This window comes from Phoca vitulina, unplaced genomic scaffold (assembly GCF_004348235.1).
Source record: "Phoca vitulina isolate PV1807 unplaced genomic scaffold, GSC_HSeal_1.0 scaffold15, whole genome shotgun sequence".
Taxonomy (NCBI): Eukaryota; Metazoa; Chordata; class Mammalia; order Carnivora; family Phocidae; genus Phoca; species Phoca vitulina.
In genome coordinates, this window is record NW_022589718.1 from 23,778,182 (window position 1) to 23,796,182 (window position 18,001).

At 43.9% G+C, this 18,001-nt stretch overlaps 1 protein-coding gene across 6 annotated transcripts in view; it reads left to right on the forward strand.

The window, feature by feature from the left end:
• FAT1 (FAT atypical cadherin 1) overlaps positions 1 to 13,876 on the forward strand; it is a 126,945-nt gene extending 113,069 nt beyond the window's left edge. For 3 of the 6 annotated variants that reach the window (XM_032413586.1, XM_032413587.1, XM_032413588.1), the window contains exons 21-29: positions 1,092 to 1,249; positions 1,865 to 2,327; positions 3,807 to 3,960; positions 4,100 to 4,210; positions 5,521 to 6,152; positions 6,840 to 6,977; positions 9,385 to 9,444; positions 11,546 to 11,581; positions 12,450 to 13,876. In XM_032413586.1, coding sequence (XP_032269477.1) covers positions 1,092 to 1,249; positions 1,865 to 2,327; positions 3,807 to 3,960; positions 4,100 to 4,210; positions 5,521 to 6,152; positions 6,840 to 6,977; positions 9,385 to 9,444; positions 11,546 to 11,581; positions 12,450 to 13,078 — 2,381 coding nt within the window. In that variant the 3' untranslated portion in view covers positions 13,079 to 13,876. Of the gene's footprint in view, positions 1 to 1,091; positions 1,250 to 1,864; positions 2,328 to 3,806; positions 3,961 to 4,099; positions 4,211 to 5,520; positions 6,153 to 6,839; positions 6,978 to 7,465; positions 7,519 to 9,384; positions 9,445 to 11,545; positions 11,582 to 12,449 lie in introns of those variants that run through there. The other 3 variants (XM_032413589.1, XM_032413591.1, XM_032413590.1) reach the window with 3 other exon arrangements.
• The last annotated feature ends 4,125 nt before the right edge of the window (positions 13,877 to 18,001 follow it).

Here is an 18,001-nt window from a genome sequence, read left to right on the forward strand (position 1 = left end):
GTCTTATTTATTGGTGCTTTCTAAAACTAGGATTTACTGCGTCAAAGATTAACTACATTTTTGGGGCTCCTGGGTGGCTCAGTCATTAAACGTCTGCCTTCGGCTCAGGTCATGATCCCAGGGTCCTGGGATCAAGCCCCACGTCTGGCTCCCTGCTCCGCGGGGAGCCTGCTTCTCCCTCTCCTGCTCCCCCTGCTTGTGTTCCCTCTCTCGCTGTGTCTCTGTCAAATAAATAAATAAAATCTTAAAAAAAAAAAAAAAAAGATTAACTACATTTTTAATTTTTAAATATACCATTATATTAGTTGCCCAGAAAGTTACACCAGTTCCTTTCTTGCAGTCATCTGTGACCGTCTCACTCCCCATTCTCTTACCAATATATGGTTTTCAATTAAAAAACAAATTCCCCCATCCAGTGGGCATGAAATGATACCTAGTTATTTTAGTTTGCATTGCTCCAGCTTCTTGTGAAAGTTTTATTTATTCCTACTAGCATTTCCTCTCTTGGACTGGCCTGTTCAGATTCTTTGCTTGCTTGTTGGGGTTATTTGTCTGTTTCTTGTTTTTAGTGTGTAGAACATTCTGTGTGCTCTGAGCATGAATGTTATCTCCATCCCACTGTCTATTATTGGTGTTTTGATTTGTTTACAGTATTTCTTGTCATTTTGAAATTTAATTTTTGTCGGTTCTGTATAGTTTTACATAACTATTTCCACCTCTGGAGAGTGATATTATTTTCATCATTTTTGCAAACTGGGGATTATATTTTGCTTGAAAAGTTTCCCCAAAACACCTGAGGCTATGTAAATATTTTCCTCAATTGTCTTCTAATAATTTTATATTGAACCTTTTTATATTTAGATCTTTCATTGTTTTAGAATTCATTTCTCTCTGATACAGTAGTCCATTTCTCTTCCAAAAGGAAATCCAGTTATGCTGTGTTTTTTATTAAAGCAAATAGACATTTTCCATTGAATTGAATTTTATAATGTTGTAACCTTAAAACTTGGATCAGTGTTGGGGGGAATCTCACTTTTACAAATACGCTTCAGCTTGGTTCTGATTTATGTTTTCCTCTTTGTGATTCACAGGGAGTTCATCTGTAACATTTACTGGAAACAGCTTTGTGAAATACCGTCTAATGGAAAATGAAAACAAATTGGAGATGAAACTGACCATGAGGCTCAGAACGTACTCGGCTCACGCGGTTGTGATGTACGCACGTGGGACTGACTACAGCATCTTGGAGGTACGTTTTTGTACCCGAAGACCTTAAAAACACGGAATTCCATTTCATGTTCACATTGTCCGTTTTTGAGAAAAAAAAAAAAATTAAGGGAAATGGTTTTATTCCACACTTAAATAGTTCCTTGATACCTCTATGAGTTTTAGACTCTTGGGCTACAAAGCTCTTTTGCTCTGCAGTACTATAGAAATGGACTTCTGTGTCTCGCAACTTTTTTAGGTCATGTGACAGTTAACATTCAAACTCCAAGTGGTATTATATCTTATTAATGTTAGACAGTTTATAGAGAGTATTCACAAGTGCTTGTAAGTGATAATTATCCTTTTTTTTTTTTTAAATGCATGATCCACTTTTGATTTTACCTGATGCTCTTTTTGGTTGTTATTCGGTTAACAGTTAATTGTGGGTGATTTCCATGATGCTTTTTGGAGGTGCAGTTGGCACTTGAACTTGCGTTAGGTTCATTTCTGCTCTTGGCGCGTGTTCTGCAGTGCTTAAATGCAGTCTCACTCACTTTCCCTTCGGTAGCTAAACCTGCCCCTCCTTTGGATGTTTGGTCAGAGTTCCTCGTTGACGATCCTGCGAGGGTAATGTGAACGGTGATTGTCTTTATCACAGATTCATAACGGAAGGCTACAGTACAAGTTTGACTGTGGAAGTGGTCCTGGCATCGTGTCTGTGCAGAGCATTCAAGTCAATGATGGGCTGTGGCATGCGGTGTCTCTAGAAGTGAATGGAAACTATGCTAGGTTGGTTCTGGACCAAGTTCACACGGCATCAGGCACAGCCCCCGGGACCCTGAAGACCCTCAACCTGGATAACCATGTGTTCTTCGGTGGCCACATCCGTCAGCAAGGCACCAGGCACGGGAGAAGCCCCCAAGTCGGGAACGGTTTCAGGGGCTGTATGGACTCCATTTACTTGAATGGGCAGGAGCTCCCTCTGAATAACAAGCCGAGAAGCCACGCGCACATTGAAGAATGGGTGGACGTCTCTCCTGGGTGCTTACTAACAGCTACTGAAGACTGCTCAAGCAACCCTTGCCAGAACGGAGGCATTTGCCACCCCTCACCTCCTGGAGGTAGGCCTCGTCATGCTAGTCATCTTCAGAGCCTTACGCGCGGAGGCCCTTGGCAAGTTCCTCAAGTCTTTGTTTTCCCTTCCCATTCACACGATGGTGTCCGATCCTGCAGTCAGTGTTGGAATGGAGGGAAACCAGAGCAGGGCTGGACTCAGGATTCTTCCCCCAGTCAGGCTGCAGGACCTCCTCGTTCTGCACCAGGAACCACTGGTCAACCACAGCTAACTCTGCCCTCTTCTTCCTTGTGCTGTGTGTTTGTTTTGCGCACTCTTCTTCCAGCCACATCGGCGTTGAGCCAGTGGGACTCAGGACCGTACGCTCAGTCCTTCTTGAGGGCTCCCTTAGATCTGATGGCTCAGCGCCTAGGGACTGCTGGCCTTGCTACAGACCGGGTTTGGTTTTCCAGGATGCCTTGAACCCTCCTGAAGTGTCGCCAGTCGTGTCCTGAAGCCTCAGCGTAGTAGAGCACTCTGGCGTTTGTTAGCCTGCCCTGTTTGTCCCCTTCCCAGTCATAGAAGCTGTGAAAGGACAGTCATGGTGCCTCATCAGGAGAGAGCTTTGTGTAATTAATGGAGAAAAAATCAGAATAGCACTTCACTGGGATTTCCAAGGATTTGGCTTTGTGTTATTTTCTTTGGGAAGTGTTTGTGCATACTCCACACACAGAATAGACCAGGTTATCCCCAAAATAATACTCTGCATGAAAGTTTATCCTGTGCTCATGTTCCATGTCCAAGTCAGGTCAGCAAGGACGCCGTCCTCGTTGACTCAGGGATGAGACTGAGAGAAGCATTTTCTTGAAACGTGCAAGCACGATCCCTGTAGCAGCAGGAGGGCGGGGAAGTGGCGCCCCACACGGGCTCCTAAAGCTTCTAGCTCAGAGTATCGCATCTTTGGCCAAAGAAACTCCCACAGCCGTGCCCACCTTCAGAGGCAGCAGGGAAGTGCAGTCCTGCCCCGGAAACAGCTGGAAAAAGTCTACCACCCTGTCCCATGTCACAGTCTTTGCAAAAGTCTGACATTCTTTGTGCTCCTTTGGACACATTTGACAATCACCTTCCCTTGATGGTAGTTCATAGTCTCCCGAATATTTTCACATCATTATCTCAGCCTTTAAAAGTTTGGGAGCTGCAAATAAATGGGGATGTTTGGTAGTAAGTGTTGTTAGTTGGCATGACCACTCAAATAAGAACTGTTTTTCCCTGCTCTCTACGCTTGGCCCAGTGACCTTACATAAATTATGATTAAGTCAGGCTGATCATGAGTTCTCTCTTCAGCTCTTTTGGTTTGGTTATACCAACAGTGGAAGTTAGATCTTGTTGATAACGGCGACATCGTACCCAGAGGGAATACAAATTGTACTAACTTCTACGGGTCTCAGAGAACGAAGGCTTCTCTTAAAAGTCAAAACCAATATTATACTGAGATTCTTTGAGTTATAGAATGATTGGACTTTTTTGTTCCCTTTCGCTCCTGCAGGTTATTACTGCAAGTGCAGCGCCCTGTACATAGGAACATACTGTGAGTTGAGCGTCAACCCGTGTTCCTCCAACCCGTGTCTTTATGGTGGCACGTGCGTCGTGGACAACGGGGACTTCCTGTGTCAGTGCAGAGGATTATACACCGGTCAGAGGTCGGTGTAGCCCTCAGGATGAAACTTCTTAAAATGCCTCCCCTTTATACGTAGGATTACATTTACTTCTTGTTCTCTGTTGTGCTGGATTCCTTTGCAGTAAAAGTGTGACGTTGATGCCTCTTTCCGTGTCCTCCAGGTGCCAGCTTAGCCCTTACTGCAAGGATGAGCCCTGTAAAAATGGTGGAACGTGCTTTGACAGCTTGGACGGTGCTGTCTGTCAGTGTGATTCGGGTTTTAGGGGAGAAAGGTAACTGGCCTCTTCCAACATTTGTATTTGCGTCTCCCTGTCGCGTCACATCAATTCGCAGATGCGACAGAACTTTATTCATTTGGGCGATGTTGCTTTAGACTTTCATGTTCCCCACCCTTAGGTCCTTGTAGACTTTTATCCTTTCACTCATTAAAATACTGAGCAGGTAAATACAACGTAGTGCCTGAGGATACCTACCTCTGTGCTTCAGAGATCTTTATCAGCAAGGTTCTCGCAGGCAGGACGTGTTTGTGGAATGATGGTTTTATTAAGGCACACACACACGGAGGTGGTTACCGGTCTTCGGAGTGGGATGACCGTGACCTCTCTTCAGAATATGCCGTAACTAACATTTATCTAGCGTCTAGCACCCGTTTTCTAGGGGAGGAAAATGAGGCACAGCGGGGCTTGCGTACACCTTGAAAGAGGCGAGTTTTTAGTTCCCAGATGCCCTTTCACTCGTTCAGTTTACAAAGTGACTCTGTGCATGTTATTTGTACATGCCTCACGCCTCCCTGAAGTGTGCACCGTCGGTCTCATGCGAAGGCTCTGAGTGTGAGCTGCGTGTAGGTATCTGCCTGTGCTTTTGCTCAGTGCTGCTTAGAGTCGTGAGTTTTGCCATCAGTCACATGGTCTTAGTTCCTAAGTTGACTTTCCTAATTCCAGTCAATTAATACTTAATATATTTGACAAAAATGTCTCAAATGTTGAGTGGCCGTTGAGTACGGGGGAGGGGCAGTAGATACATTTTATTAAAGGAGGGAGGGTTGGAGACGTGCCGGGCACACCTGCACAGGGCCCCCGTTGGGAAAAGCAGAGGGCGTGGAGAGGCCCGGGAATGTTCCGTCAGGTGAGGGGCCGTGGGAGGTTTTCAGCAGGAGAAGTGTCTTAAAATGGAAAACAGTTTTCTAACCTTTCACATGTTTTATGCAACTGTTGTATTTCCAAACAGGGAGATCAGAAATCTGAGCCTAGCCCGTTAGGACAGTTTCCAGCATACGGTTTATCCAAATGCACATTCTGAACAAAGAGAATCAGACACAGACTGAATGCTTAGCCCGGGAGTTTGGTTTAGTCACCTGGCAGTTAAGTAGGGCGTGACATGATGCTTATCCCCCCGTCGTCCCCAGTATAGACTCTCGTGATTAATTACTCCTCGAGAGGTGTTCTGTGGTCATGACTGTTGTTGCTAGTGTTTTTGGTGGTTACCTCCTCTGTTTTGTTTGGGTTCAGTCCCTGGTCTCTGGGAAGCGCGGGCGTGGCCTGTCGTGACGTGTGTGGCAAGTGTCTGTCCTCGTTCTTGGCAGGTGTCAGAGCGACGTTGACGAGTGCGCCACCAGCCCCTGCCGCAACGGGGCGCTGTGTGAGAACACACACGGCTCCTATCACTGCAACTGCAGCCGAGACTACAGGGGCAGACACTGCGAGGACGCCTCGCCCAATCAGTACGTGTCCACTCCCTGGAACATCGGACTGGCCGAGGGCATAGGCATTCTCGTCTTCATAACGGGGATATTTCTGCTGGTGGTGGTGTTTGTCCTCTGCCGCAAGATGATCAGTCGGAAGAAGAAACAGCAGGCTGAACCCGAGGACAAGCACCTGGGCCCCACCGCCGCTTTCTTGCAAAGACCGTATTTCGATGCAAAGCTCAATAAGAACGTTTACTCAGACATACCCCCCCAGGTGCCTGTCCGTCCTATCTCCTACACTCCAAGCATTCCAAGCGACTCCAGGAACAACCTGGACCGCAATTCCTTTGAAGGATCTGCCATCCCAGAGCATCCGGAGTTCAGCACCTTTAACCCCGAGTCTGTGCACGGACACCGGAAAGCCGTGGCCGTCTGCAGCGTGGCCCCAAACTTGCCTCCGCCGCCGCCTTCAAACTCCCCTTCCGACAGCGACTCCATACAGAAACCCAGCTGGGACTTCGACTACGACAGTAAGAGTGGCCCTTTGCATCTGCATAAAATGTCACCGAGCTGAACGGTGACCTTGTGCATTTTGCCAGAGCTTCGGGTGGGTCCAGTCACGTTGTGGAGCCTTGTGGTGTGGATACGGAGGCTCACACCCCCGAGACCCTGGGTGTGATGTGAGAAACTTGCCCTGGCCGAGCGCCGGGGCTGTGATGTCCTGGGAATCGAGGACCTGAATCTAGTCCTGCTCACACTAATATTCGGGAGAGAGCATGTCATTTTTGGGATGGATATGGGCTCTCGATTAGGATTTTGGGGGCTTTTTATGACAAATTAGGAAGGGCATTTGGCATGATGGATTTTTAAAGTCAGAAGTGGTAGTATTTATAGCAGTGGCCTAACATATCTTTTGATGCTTTAAAAATGGCTCTATATGCCTTTTTAAGAGGAAGTTTTAATTCCCCATACTGTCTCATGATCTCCACAAGCGGGGTTATTGAGAATTTTTCTGTTTTGTGAATCTGCAAGAATGCTTGCAGGTTTGTAGGTTTTTGGTTTGTTTTTCAGATGCTTCTTTTTTCTTTCAATTGTTCCCATAGTTGGTCGGGCTCAGGCAGTATTTGGGTGCTGCTTGCTCTGTGTGAGAACACAGCAGTGAACCACCCAGAGGCCTTACCCTCACGGGGCTGACCGTTGTCACCTCTTCCTTTTAGCTAAGGTAGTGGACCTCGATCCCTGTCTCTCCAAGAAACCCCTGGAGGAAAAGCCTTCCCACCCGTACAGCGCCCGGGAGAGCCTGTCGGAGGTGCAGTCCCTCAGCTCCTTCCAGTCCGAGTCGTGCGATGACAATGGTGAGTAAAGAGTTTTGAAATGCCGCGCCGTGGGCGTGGTGTGGCGTGTGGAATGTCGCGGATGTGCCCGGTGCCCTCGTGGAGGCTCAGACTGTGGTCACGTCCCACTCGGGACCACCGGTGCACAGCCCACAGCCCCTTCTACAACCTGCATGAACATCTGCGGGGGAGAATATTTCAAACATTCCTAACGGGATAGGCATTTGAACTGCAGCAGCTTGTCAGAAATAGGGCAGAAAATACACTGAAGATCTTTTCTGATTAGGGCTTTTTGTTTTTTGTTTTCCCACAACAGTAAATGTTCTAGAGATTTTGTGGGGTTAAAAAAAAAAAAATGCAGCAGCTTTCTTAAGCACAGCCCCCGACCCATCCTCCTCCTCCTGCGCCCCCGGGTGGCAAAGCGGTAGTCGGAAATGTTCAGCTCCGGCAGCTCCTTCGCTATGACAAGGTTTTATTTGTCTCTCCCCCCAACCCCCCTGCGGCCCCAGCTCCCATTTGGATCAGAGCGTACTGACTGAGAGCACAGTTTAAGAGATTGCTAGTAAGTTTGATTATATTTCTAATGAAGAAAGTTTGACAGTGGGATCTTTGATGCCAGTTGTGTTGATCTGATTTCCCTAGGTAAACTGCGTTAATAACCAGCTTTGCCATGTTAACACATACCAGTAGAGAAAATGGTCAATATTCAGTAATAAAATAGTTGTTGGTGGAAATTTTTGCAGCTCAGAATTAGTAAGTTTGACTATTTTTTTTTTTCCTTAAAAATGTAATGTGTTTAACCATTTCAAGTATTTGGTGGAAAGAAAGAACCCGTTATCATTTATTTCTAAACCCAGAGTAATATAGTTCATAATATATTGCAGTCTTTTTCCAACTAAAGATGGCCATGAGTTGACTCCATTCATTTCTGATTTCAAGCAGGTTATGTGTCGGATCAGAGTTCACCTGTGTTTTATTACTTATTACTTAGTGACGGAGTCTCTGAGCATAGGTTTGCTTATTAAACCAAAAGAATAGAATTCTTTCTTCCATTAGGTTTAATTTAAAACAGTAGTGTTGCCAGTTTATGTAATTTATATTTTGGTTCCTAAAATGCTCTTCATAAATACATTTTAGAATCTTGTCAGTGTTTTCCTCGAAACATCATTCTTCTTAATACTCCTAAATACTTGTAATAAACGGTGGTCCGTTAGTTATGAAAGTTAATTTCTGGAAAACGCAGTGTGAGAAAGAAAACCTATCCCAGAGTGTTTGTGTTTTAATTTTTATCAGTCATAAAGTCTGTTAATTATATTTTTAGTTTTCTGAGGCTTTTGTAACAGATTACCACAAATGTGGCTTAAAACAAGGTACATGTATCATCTTACAGTTCTGTAGTTCAGGAATCCCACCGCAGGTCCGTGGGCTCACGTGGAGGTATTGGCAGGGCCACTGTGTTTCTGCCCCCTCTAGAGGAGATCCTGCTCCCTGACCTTCCCCAGCTTCTAGAAGCCGGTCTTCTTGCAAAGACAGCATTGCCTCTCTTCAGCCATTCTCCTGTAATCTTTGCTCCCTACACCCACAGCTAGGAGAGATTCTGCCCTTTCAAGGACCTTTGTGAATACATTGGGCTCCTACAGACCATTTAGGAAAATCTCCCCCATCTCCAGATCTGTAATCATATCAGCCAAGTCGGTCCCTTTGCCAGGGATGCTAACATATTCCCCGTCTCCCAGGATTAGATGTGGACATCTTGGAGGGCCATTTTTCAGTTTACCATACGCACACATGTTTATCTTGGCATAGATGCTTTAAAACAGTCTGATCTACAAATAAAAGGGAATTTACCTAGGAAACAGCCAGGCAGACAGTCTGCATTTCTCTGCTGGTACGTTAGCCCCCCAGCTGTTAGCCTGTCTGCAGAAAAGATAAGAAATTTGGAGTTGGGACCACACAGAACAGAATTAAAGCCAGTTTTGTATTTATGTTACGTATTTTATCTTATTATGTAACGCTAACTTTTTCTGGGAATGTACAAATTCATTAAACCCAGCAAATTGGCTTAGCAAGCACTTTACTGTTTAAATGTGAAGTCTTTTGCCCATGAGATATTAAAATAAGGATTGTTTTGGCATGACTAGATCTGTAGGTGAGAAAACTTAGAGCTAAAATATGTCTTAAATTATAGTATAATGTGGTTACTTTATCCCTTTGATTAATAACAAATATATATCACTTGATTAGAAAAATGTCTAAGCTATATAATAGCAAGAGTATAGGGGTCATGCATAATTATATTATGTGTTATGCTAAAGTTTTCATGTTTTTAAATTAGGTAGAAATTATATAATGTAAAGAAATCCTATTTAATGCACTGTTTTCTAACTGAAGATTTTCCTAATTTACTCCTTTTGAACCTTTTCACAAGCTTCCATAGTGACTGTAATACACCTTGTCAACGCTGTCGTTGACACGGTGGATGAAGAAGGTATAGTCACGATAAGTGTGCTGTGTGTTTGTGTTCATAGTGACTGCCACTAGAATAGTGTGCTTTTGCCTGTTGTGTTATAAAAAAAAGTCGTTTGTGGTTTTGACGGGGTTGAGTACTTTTGTGCAGGTGTGTATGTATATTCATAATCGAGGTACGTTACAAAAATATTCTGATGTGTGTTGCGTCTTTGTCCCTTTTTCCACCCGTAGTGAATTTGTGTAGATACCAGAAATGACCCATAGGATCTTGACAACTTGGCTTTACATGACACAGTATTAAGAAGCTTAGAAGTCATTCTAGCTAAACTTTTTTTTTAAACCCTCTTCATAGGAATAACACTAACACACAGCTTTTATAATTACCTGAGTGTGATCAAGGATAATGATAGAACATGGCAGAAAGTAATTATTTTCATTATATGGTTTAGTGAAAATTAATATGAAGCTTTTATCTCTCTGTTCAAAATTCTATGAAAGGGCATTGATCTGCACCTAAAGTTACTTTAAATTAAATCAGCCCTTTATTAATGCACTGAAATTTGAGTAATCACATGTAAATTGCACAGCCTAGTAGCTTTTAAACTGTAAATCCCATCCCCAGGAGGGCTTAGAATTTATCTTTTTATACACCACCAAGAGTGCATTAGGCGTAGGGGGAGCGTCTTTGGGAGGACATGTATGTTTTCAGGATTGAGTTGAGAAGGATGGTTTCGGGATAGGGCAGGCCAGGCTGAGGGTTGTACCTTCCTAAGAACAGGTACTGTGTCTTGGTCAATCAGAAAGTAATCTGATTTTGTCTAGTGGATTCTAGTTATAAATATTGATGGAATTTTAAAAAGCAGAACTTTAAAACACTTCTTTCATGGGATCTCCTTCATTGAAAAATAATAGAAACTGTATTTAAAGTTGAATGCTTGAATTTTAAGAATCGAGTGCCTCTGGAGTCACAAAGGTTGTCGGTCCTCTCAAAGAAATTACCACATTTTTAGTAGATTTTAAGAACAATTCTGTAGATACACATTGACTAAATACTGGCTTAATTCATTTTTTAGAACCACCATGGTCGTTTCAGTTTTAGCTTTAAATTCCTGGAAGAGAACCATCAATCAATCAGATCCTGTTTGTTCCAAATTTATTACATGGGTTTTCAGGAACATTGTAGAATGCATGGAAAGCATTGGTTTTGTTCCAAAAAGCACTGCAGTGACCCTGTTTCTACCATGATTACTACTTTCCAAGAATAAGAATCATGACAATCCTAAGAGTTCGGGCTCGACCTACATTATCTGATTTAATCCTCCTAATAAAGGGATTTCCACTCCCCTTTCAAATGTAAGAACCTGAAGCTTAGCCAGGGTAAGCAACCTGCCCAGGGCCATGGCCCTGACTGACGTGGGATTTACATCTTCTTTCCCGGTCTTCGGTCTTCATGCTGGAGTTCTGGTATGAGATGGGAGTTCTGAAGGAGCGAGTGGCCTTGCAGTGCTGGGCTGGGGACAGGAGTAAGCACAGCCCATGCTCTCTCCCAGGAGAAGGGGACAATGGGAATGTCAAGTCACATTCAGAATGGGCAAGGTTTGCAGAGAGTTTCTTCTAGCGATTCACAAGTCCCTACGTTGGTGAATTTGTCTGAATGTAACGTACATTTGAGCGCTGTAATGTGCTGTAAAGTGTGTCTTACGTAGCTTTAGATGTATTTGGATTCTGTCATCATATTGCTCAGTATCACGAAGGTGTCATTTAAGTTCCTATTTACATTTAGTAGAGCCTTTAGACTTTAATTATTCCTAACCAAATTGTGCTTTCAGGTTCAGATTGCCAGAAAAAAAGGAAAAGAAAGTAAATTCATGTTTGAGTTCCCTGGCAAAGTTCCTCATCCCGATCTTTTCCTGTCCTCCCCGTCCCGTTTCATTTGCGCTATGTACATTTCTCAGCCATTTGGAACTTCCGTAGATCATGGCTTAGAGGCCTGGTCCATGGCTGACTGGGCCTTGATAAACAGTTGGCATTGTATTATGTACTGATCTTGATTGCCTTTTCAGCCGTCTTTCTGTTTTAATTATAAATGTTTTCTTTTCTCTCTACTCTGCCACCAAAAGAGTCTTTGGCTGCTCCTGACCTCAGCAAATCAAGAGGTGACTTATGCATGCCAGTTGTTCATTGATACTCACTAAAAAACATTGGTAAAATTTGGCCCAAGGCTGGCTTGCTTCACTTGTTTGCCGCAGTAACTAAGTCCAGAGCTGTTTGTATGCTGCATTCTAAACACGTCGCCTCGCCTGTGTGTCAGGAGTTCCGTAATCCTTGCCGGGGGGGGGGGGGGGGATTCCCACATCGGGAGGTTTTTTAAAAAAATATAGCCTAAAATGATCCTTTGTCCTTGTAAAAGTAACAAAAACTGGTTGTTGATCAAAAATTGTGCTCTGTTTTTCAGTGTCGGATTGCATTTTGCTTGATTTGGGGGCATGCTTTGTTACATACTTATATTAATGTCATTCATAGTTTTTAGTATAAAGCTTATATGATTATAAAGGAATTTTTTTAAATGTTAGCATGTTAAAGATTACTTTTATTACCTTAAACAGTTGCATCAAGCGTTTAAAGGACCAGACTTCTTCACTGTGTCCTGAGCCTGAACGGATACCTTCATATAGAGCAGTGGGTTCTGAATGACGGGCAGGAGCTGAAGGGGTGATGGGAACCGCTTGTAGAAGAGTGCATGTCCTTTAGATGCTAGCACACTGCTTCTGTTCAGACTTGTTTTGTTTCCTTGAAAGTTAGGTCCCTACATGAAACTGTCGGTCCCCATTTGGAACTAGAGCCTAGTTCAAAGAGGTTGTCAAACTTGGGGGTGGGGAAGGCCCTCAGACAGTGAGCAGAGGTTTCCACAGGGAAAAACCCGTGGGAAGCCTTTGCATTTGTGTGTGTTACAGTGAGCTCTTAGTCCACTCTCACAGTCTCTGGGGAGAAGAGACACTGAAATCTGTTCTCTTTTCTACCAAGGGTATCACTGGGATACATCGGATTGGATGCCCAGCGTTCCTCTACCAGATATACAAGAGTTCCCCAATTACGAGGTCATTGACGAGCAGACCCCTCTGTACTCAGCAGATCCAAATGCCATCGACACAGACTATTACCCTGGAGGCTACGACATTGAGAGCGATTTCCCACCACCACCAGAAGACTTCCCCGTGCCTGACGAACTGCCCCCCTTGCCTCCGGAATTCAGCGACCATTTTGAGTCCATACACCCTCCCAGAGACATGCCCGCCGCAGGTAGTCTGGGCTCTTCCTCGAGAAACCGGCAGAGGTTCCACTTGAATCAGTATCTGCCCAATTTCTATCCCGTCGATATGTCTGAACCTCAAAAAACAGGCCCCGGCGAGAACAGTACGTGCAGAGAACCCTATGCCCCCTACCCTCCAGGGTACCCCAGAAACTTTGAAGCTCCTCCTGTAGAAAACATGCCCATGTCTGTGTATACCTCCACGGCCTCCTGCTCTGATGTGTCGGCGTGCTGTGAAGCGGAGTCCGAGGTCATGATGAGTGACTATGAGAGCGGGGATGACGGCCACTTCGAAGAGGTGACGGTCCCTCCGCTGGATGCCCAGCAACACACGCAGGTCTGATGCTCAGACTCCCCCCCCAAAGTGCCTGGACTTTAACGAACCTCTGCATCGTTCTCTGCAGCAGTGCTTCAGTGCTTTTTTTTTTTTTTTTTTTTTTGGTGCGCTAAAATGGGCATGGCTGCACTGAGTCACGCACCCCTTGACGAGTTGGCCATTTCCGGTGTCCGAACCTACTGTAACGGGAGGGGGTTTCCTTTGGCCGTGCCGTTTCCGAACACCTGTGTGCATTTACATTGGTCTGTTAAAATGATGAAACGAGAAATCAGCCCTATCATCTTGTTAGCATGATTCATGTATTTATATAGATTTGATTTTAATTTTCCTTTTTTTTGTAAATTTTATGTACAGATTTGATTTTTCATAGTTTTAACTAGATCTTCAAGACATATGGTGCATTTGTTTTTGACCGAAATTTGGTGGTGTTAGCGTCATTACCTAGCACCCTGATTTTTTAATATAACCAGGGTTTCATTCTATGTCCTCTTCCATTGAAGTATGACATTCCATTAAGACATTTCAGTATTAGTCCTTCATTTCTAGCTGTACATAGGAGGAGGAAAGATCTTCTACATGGACATGTCTTAAATGGGTTACTGTATTTTAGAATGATAAACATTTTTCATTACTGGAAAGTGTAATGGGGACCTTCTGCATACCTGTTTAGAACCAAAACCATCACGACACAGTTTTTATAGTGTCTGTATATTTGTGATGCAACGGTCTTGTAAAGGTTTTTACTGAAAACTACCATTAGCCAGTCTTTCTTACTGACAATAAATTATTAATAAAATACTTTAGTTTTACGGCCTGTTTTTCCTCTGGATTTAGACTCTTGTTCGGGATTCAGTTAAGGAGTTGACAGAGAAGGCGGGATGGATGTAGAGATGTTAGCTCTTTGTGGCCTTAAATGGGAAGGGTCCAGGTGCCCAACCAGGAGGTACTTACGGATGTAGCCACTAGGCGGCAGTACATGGCTACTCGAGCCTGCTCAGAACTACAGGTGTGAACAGAAAACTACGTTCTTTTAGGTTTTCCAACTAAAACTTCAAGAAAATTTTACTCTATACATCTTCTCAGTATTTATTGGGTATCATTTAAAGGCTTCTATGGTCTTCACCTATGACTTCTATCAAAAACAAAGTATAAAGCATTTTATCTTCTGTAATCAAAGAACAGCTCCTACTTGTGTATGATTTAGTGTGAAATCAAGAAGCTATTTTCCATGTGTATACAGTGAAATCCATCCATCCAACAAATATTTATTATCTACTATGTGTCAATCAGGCATTCTTAGAACTTCAGAAAGATAGTTTTTTTCTTTATCAGATGAGACTAGATATAGTCTAAACACCAGAGCTAGCTCTGATAACAAAAAACCAGCACGCTCATACCTTCTGCTATAACCACTTACAACTCTAAGTTGTTTTCTGTTTCCTGTTCATATTTTAGGTCTCTATATTGTTTCTAGTCACTAATTTTTTTTTTTTAGGAATTGTGTAGTCATTCAGTGTGATGTTCGAGGAAGGCCATGTAACCTAACCCACCTCCATGTAGTTACATCCTAACTTTTGGATTAATCCACATACACGGTTCTCATTGTTTTGGTGGTATAAATATTCACTGCTGCGCTAAGTGTAGTATATGATGTTTATTTCCATTTACTTTGCTACTTTCCCTTTTTCTGAAACAGTTGCCTGCCTTAATTTTTCTTTTTAAAATCTGTGACTATTTCATTAGTTTATCCCAAACACATTTTTTGGTCACTATATGTTATTCTTCACGAAAAGACAAAAACTCCCTACCTTGTCCACTCCCTGTCAACGGCATAGGCAGAAGAGGATACCATTCTTATTTTTATGGCCCAGTGGCACGAAGGGGGGAGGCTGCTGAAGACCACAGGTACCAGCTGCGTGGGGTGATGCCCAGGCTCCTCCCCGCTGCCCCGAGGGCTGCACGGTCAGCATCTCGATGCGAGGAAGCTTTGGTAGAGAGAACTCTGGGAAATCCTGCTCTCCTCTTCCTGTGAGTTGTTTTCTGTGAAAAATAGTCTAGTCAGGAACTGGATCATCCTCACAAAATTAGCTTGAATTCCTATTGAGTTTTCAGTGACTTCATAGAAATGTAGCGGTTAGGTTTGTAATCTGTCAGACCTGGAAAAACTACCCCAACGCCCATCCACCGCCCCCAGTCTTTCTCCAGTTCCCGGTTCCCCTCTGCTTGCAATCTCCGCCTTCTCCCAGCCCACTGACTCGGCTCAGTAACTTTCTGAAGGTCAAAGTGGGCTGCTCGTTCTCTTCTGCAGTCTGGCGTTGTGTACTTTCTGATCGCTCTTCATCAGCAGCATTAGGTTCAATTTCAATTAGTGCACCAGCTGAGAGCAAGTTATTTGTCAGAATTTCATTTCCTCACCAGCAGTTTACTGCCTCTACTGCAAACAGAATGAGCGACTCGGAAAGAAGGATAAGTATCTTTTTTCCCCCAAGAAAACCTCTGCTTGTGTGAACACTTAGGGAATGAATGCACTTGTCCCCGTGCTGTTAGAAAGTGTGGCCCTGGGAGAGGCTAGGTTTTCAAAGGATGCTAGACATAGAAAAAGTGTAACATTTGAATCCAGAGGTCACTGGACCAAATAGATCCTACAAAGAGCTACGAGTGCAGGGTGTCTGTAGGCGAGATGACAAATAGGAGCTCAGTGATTTTAAACCAGAGCCATTATCCAGTTGTCTCAAGGGGTAAAAAGAAATTCTCATAATGTCTAATGACGATTGCTTCAATTCATTGTAATGTTTGTAGATGCCACCTAACAGTTTTAGGATAAGGGAAGAATACAGGAAGAAGAACAAATCATCTACGCCGATGGTGTGTCAGCCTCCTCCGGGCTGTCAAAGACTTAGAAGCACAGCCCCACTTCCTTGCCAAATATGGAATACTAGCCCCCTGCAAACGAGGATTGCAAACATTTTTCGACAATGCTCTCGTGATTTGTGTTTTTAAATAATTACCTTAAATGAGTCTTTTTCTCTTCTTTCAAAGGTAATAATACTTTAAATAGATGCTTCAAGAGAAGCTGGAACAAAATAAAATTTTATTTGTAGACTTTACTAAAATTTCTTTAAACCGAATGTGTAAAATGTACAAAGGTTCTCCAACTAAAAAGCTCTTACTGGCTTGAGATCGTTTTTTAATAATGATCTCAAATGCTGAGTTTTTACTTCTAATGGGGAATGTCACAAGATTTAAAAATACCCTCCGGTCATTGAAAACTGTGGTCTGACCTTTAATTTCTGTGCCATAATTTTGAGTCACAGTGGGGTTCTGGGAGATATCCTCACAATGAATGTCAGAACTGGGTTTGATCTTTGCTGGATTAACAACAGCAACAAACACTGATGTCTGCACCATGCTTTTATTCTAAGAGCTGTGGCTACATAATCCTTACGACCGACCACCGTGTGTGTGTTTGGGGGGGGGGGGGAGTATCTCTTATCATTGTTTGCATTTTATGTAAGAGAAACATTTGTCTGTGACGAAGCTGGCAAGCGGTAAAGCCCCATTTGACCTTGGGGGTCTGAGGCCAGAGCCCACCCTCCTGACCAGGACCTGCTGCCCCACCCGGCAGATGACCTGCTTCCCTCAGGCAGGGCATTCCAGGATCAGACCGCAGTCCCCACCCCTGCTTAGGTAGCTCTGCAACCTTCGGGTTTGGTTTAACTCCACTGGCGGGAGGGCACCTTTTTAAAACCGTGGATCCTCAGGGTATACTCGCAAACTCCCATGCCTTCCAGCATCGGTGGCAGGTGGAGACTGCTGGCTTCTGAGTCACAGACCTCAGTTCAAAGCTGCGCCCTACCACTCGTTAGCTGTATGATGTTAAACCAACTACTTCTGTTTAGGTTCCTCTACTGAAAAGGAGCGACTAATAAATACCCTACGGGAGTTCTGTGGAATCAAACCAACAATCTAAACGAGGGTTCTTAGGAGAGCTTATTACATTCCAAACGTTCTGCAGTTAGTAACTCTGAATCCCTCCAGTGACCCTCATTATTCCCACTTTCCAGATCAGGAAACCCAGGCACTAGATAATTTTCTGAAGGTCACTCCACAGGTCAGTGTTGAGACTGAAATTCAAAGCCCTGATTCTGGTCTCAAAGCTCCATCCCCCAGGCCTTCTTTCTGAAGTGTCTCTGAAAGGAACCAACCTGCAGACGGCGAAGTTCCTCACACCAGCATTCTGGCACAAAGTCAATGTTCACCAAATGCTTTAACTGCTGTTACGGTTTCCTCCCTCACTGCCATCCCAATCTTCAAATAGGTGTTTTAATAGTTTACTCTTAAAATGTATCGTATGAAAGTTTCATATTTTTTAGGGGGGAGGGGCAGAGGGGGAGGAGGAGAAAGAATCCTAAGCAGGTTCCATGCCCAGTGCAGAGCCTCACGCAGGGCTCAATCTCACAACCCTGAGATCATGACTTGAGCCGAAATCAAGATGCTTAACGGACTGAGCCACCCAGGCATCCCTGAAAGTTTCATTTTCTTAGTGCCTTTATAGAACATGCTATAATTCCAAGAAGCTTGCTGACCTAGTTTAGATTCGACTAATTGCCTCCAAGCCAGGAGAGGTTTGGCCATTTGCATCTTGGTTGTTTTCCACTAAGTCAGTGCGATCCACATTGGAGACTGGCTGACGTGGGTGCACGTGAAGTCTCAAGATCCACTTCCGCTGTGCATTCATCCAAAAGTTGTTCCTGAGTATCTGCTCTAAATGAAAGCCAGAAGCAGCACGTTTGCCATTCGGTGAAGGACGAACAAGACGGAGTCTGACTCTTAGGAATGACCTGAGTGTTCAGGGTCAAGTTTACAGCTTACTACCCTGTGTCTTATTTTTCCACCTGCTTCATTTAACAAGATAAAAAAATACCCTCC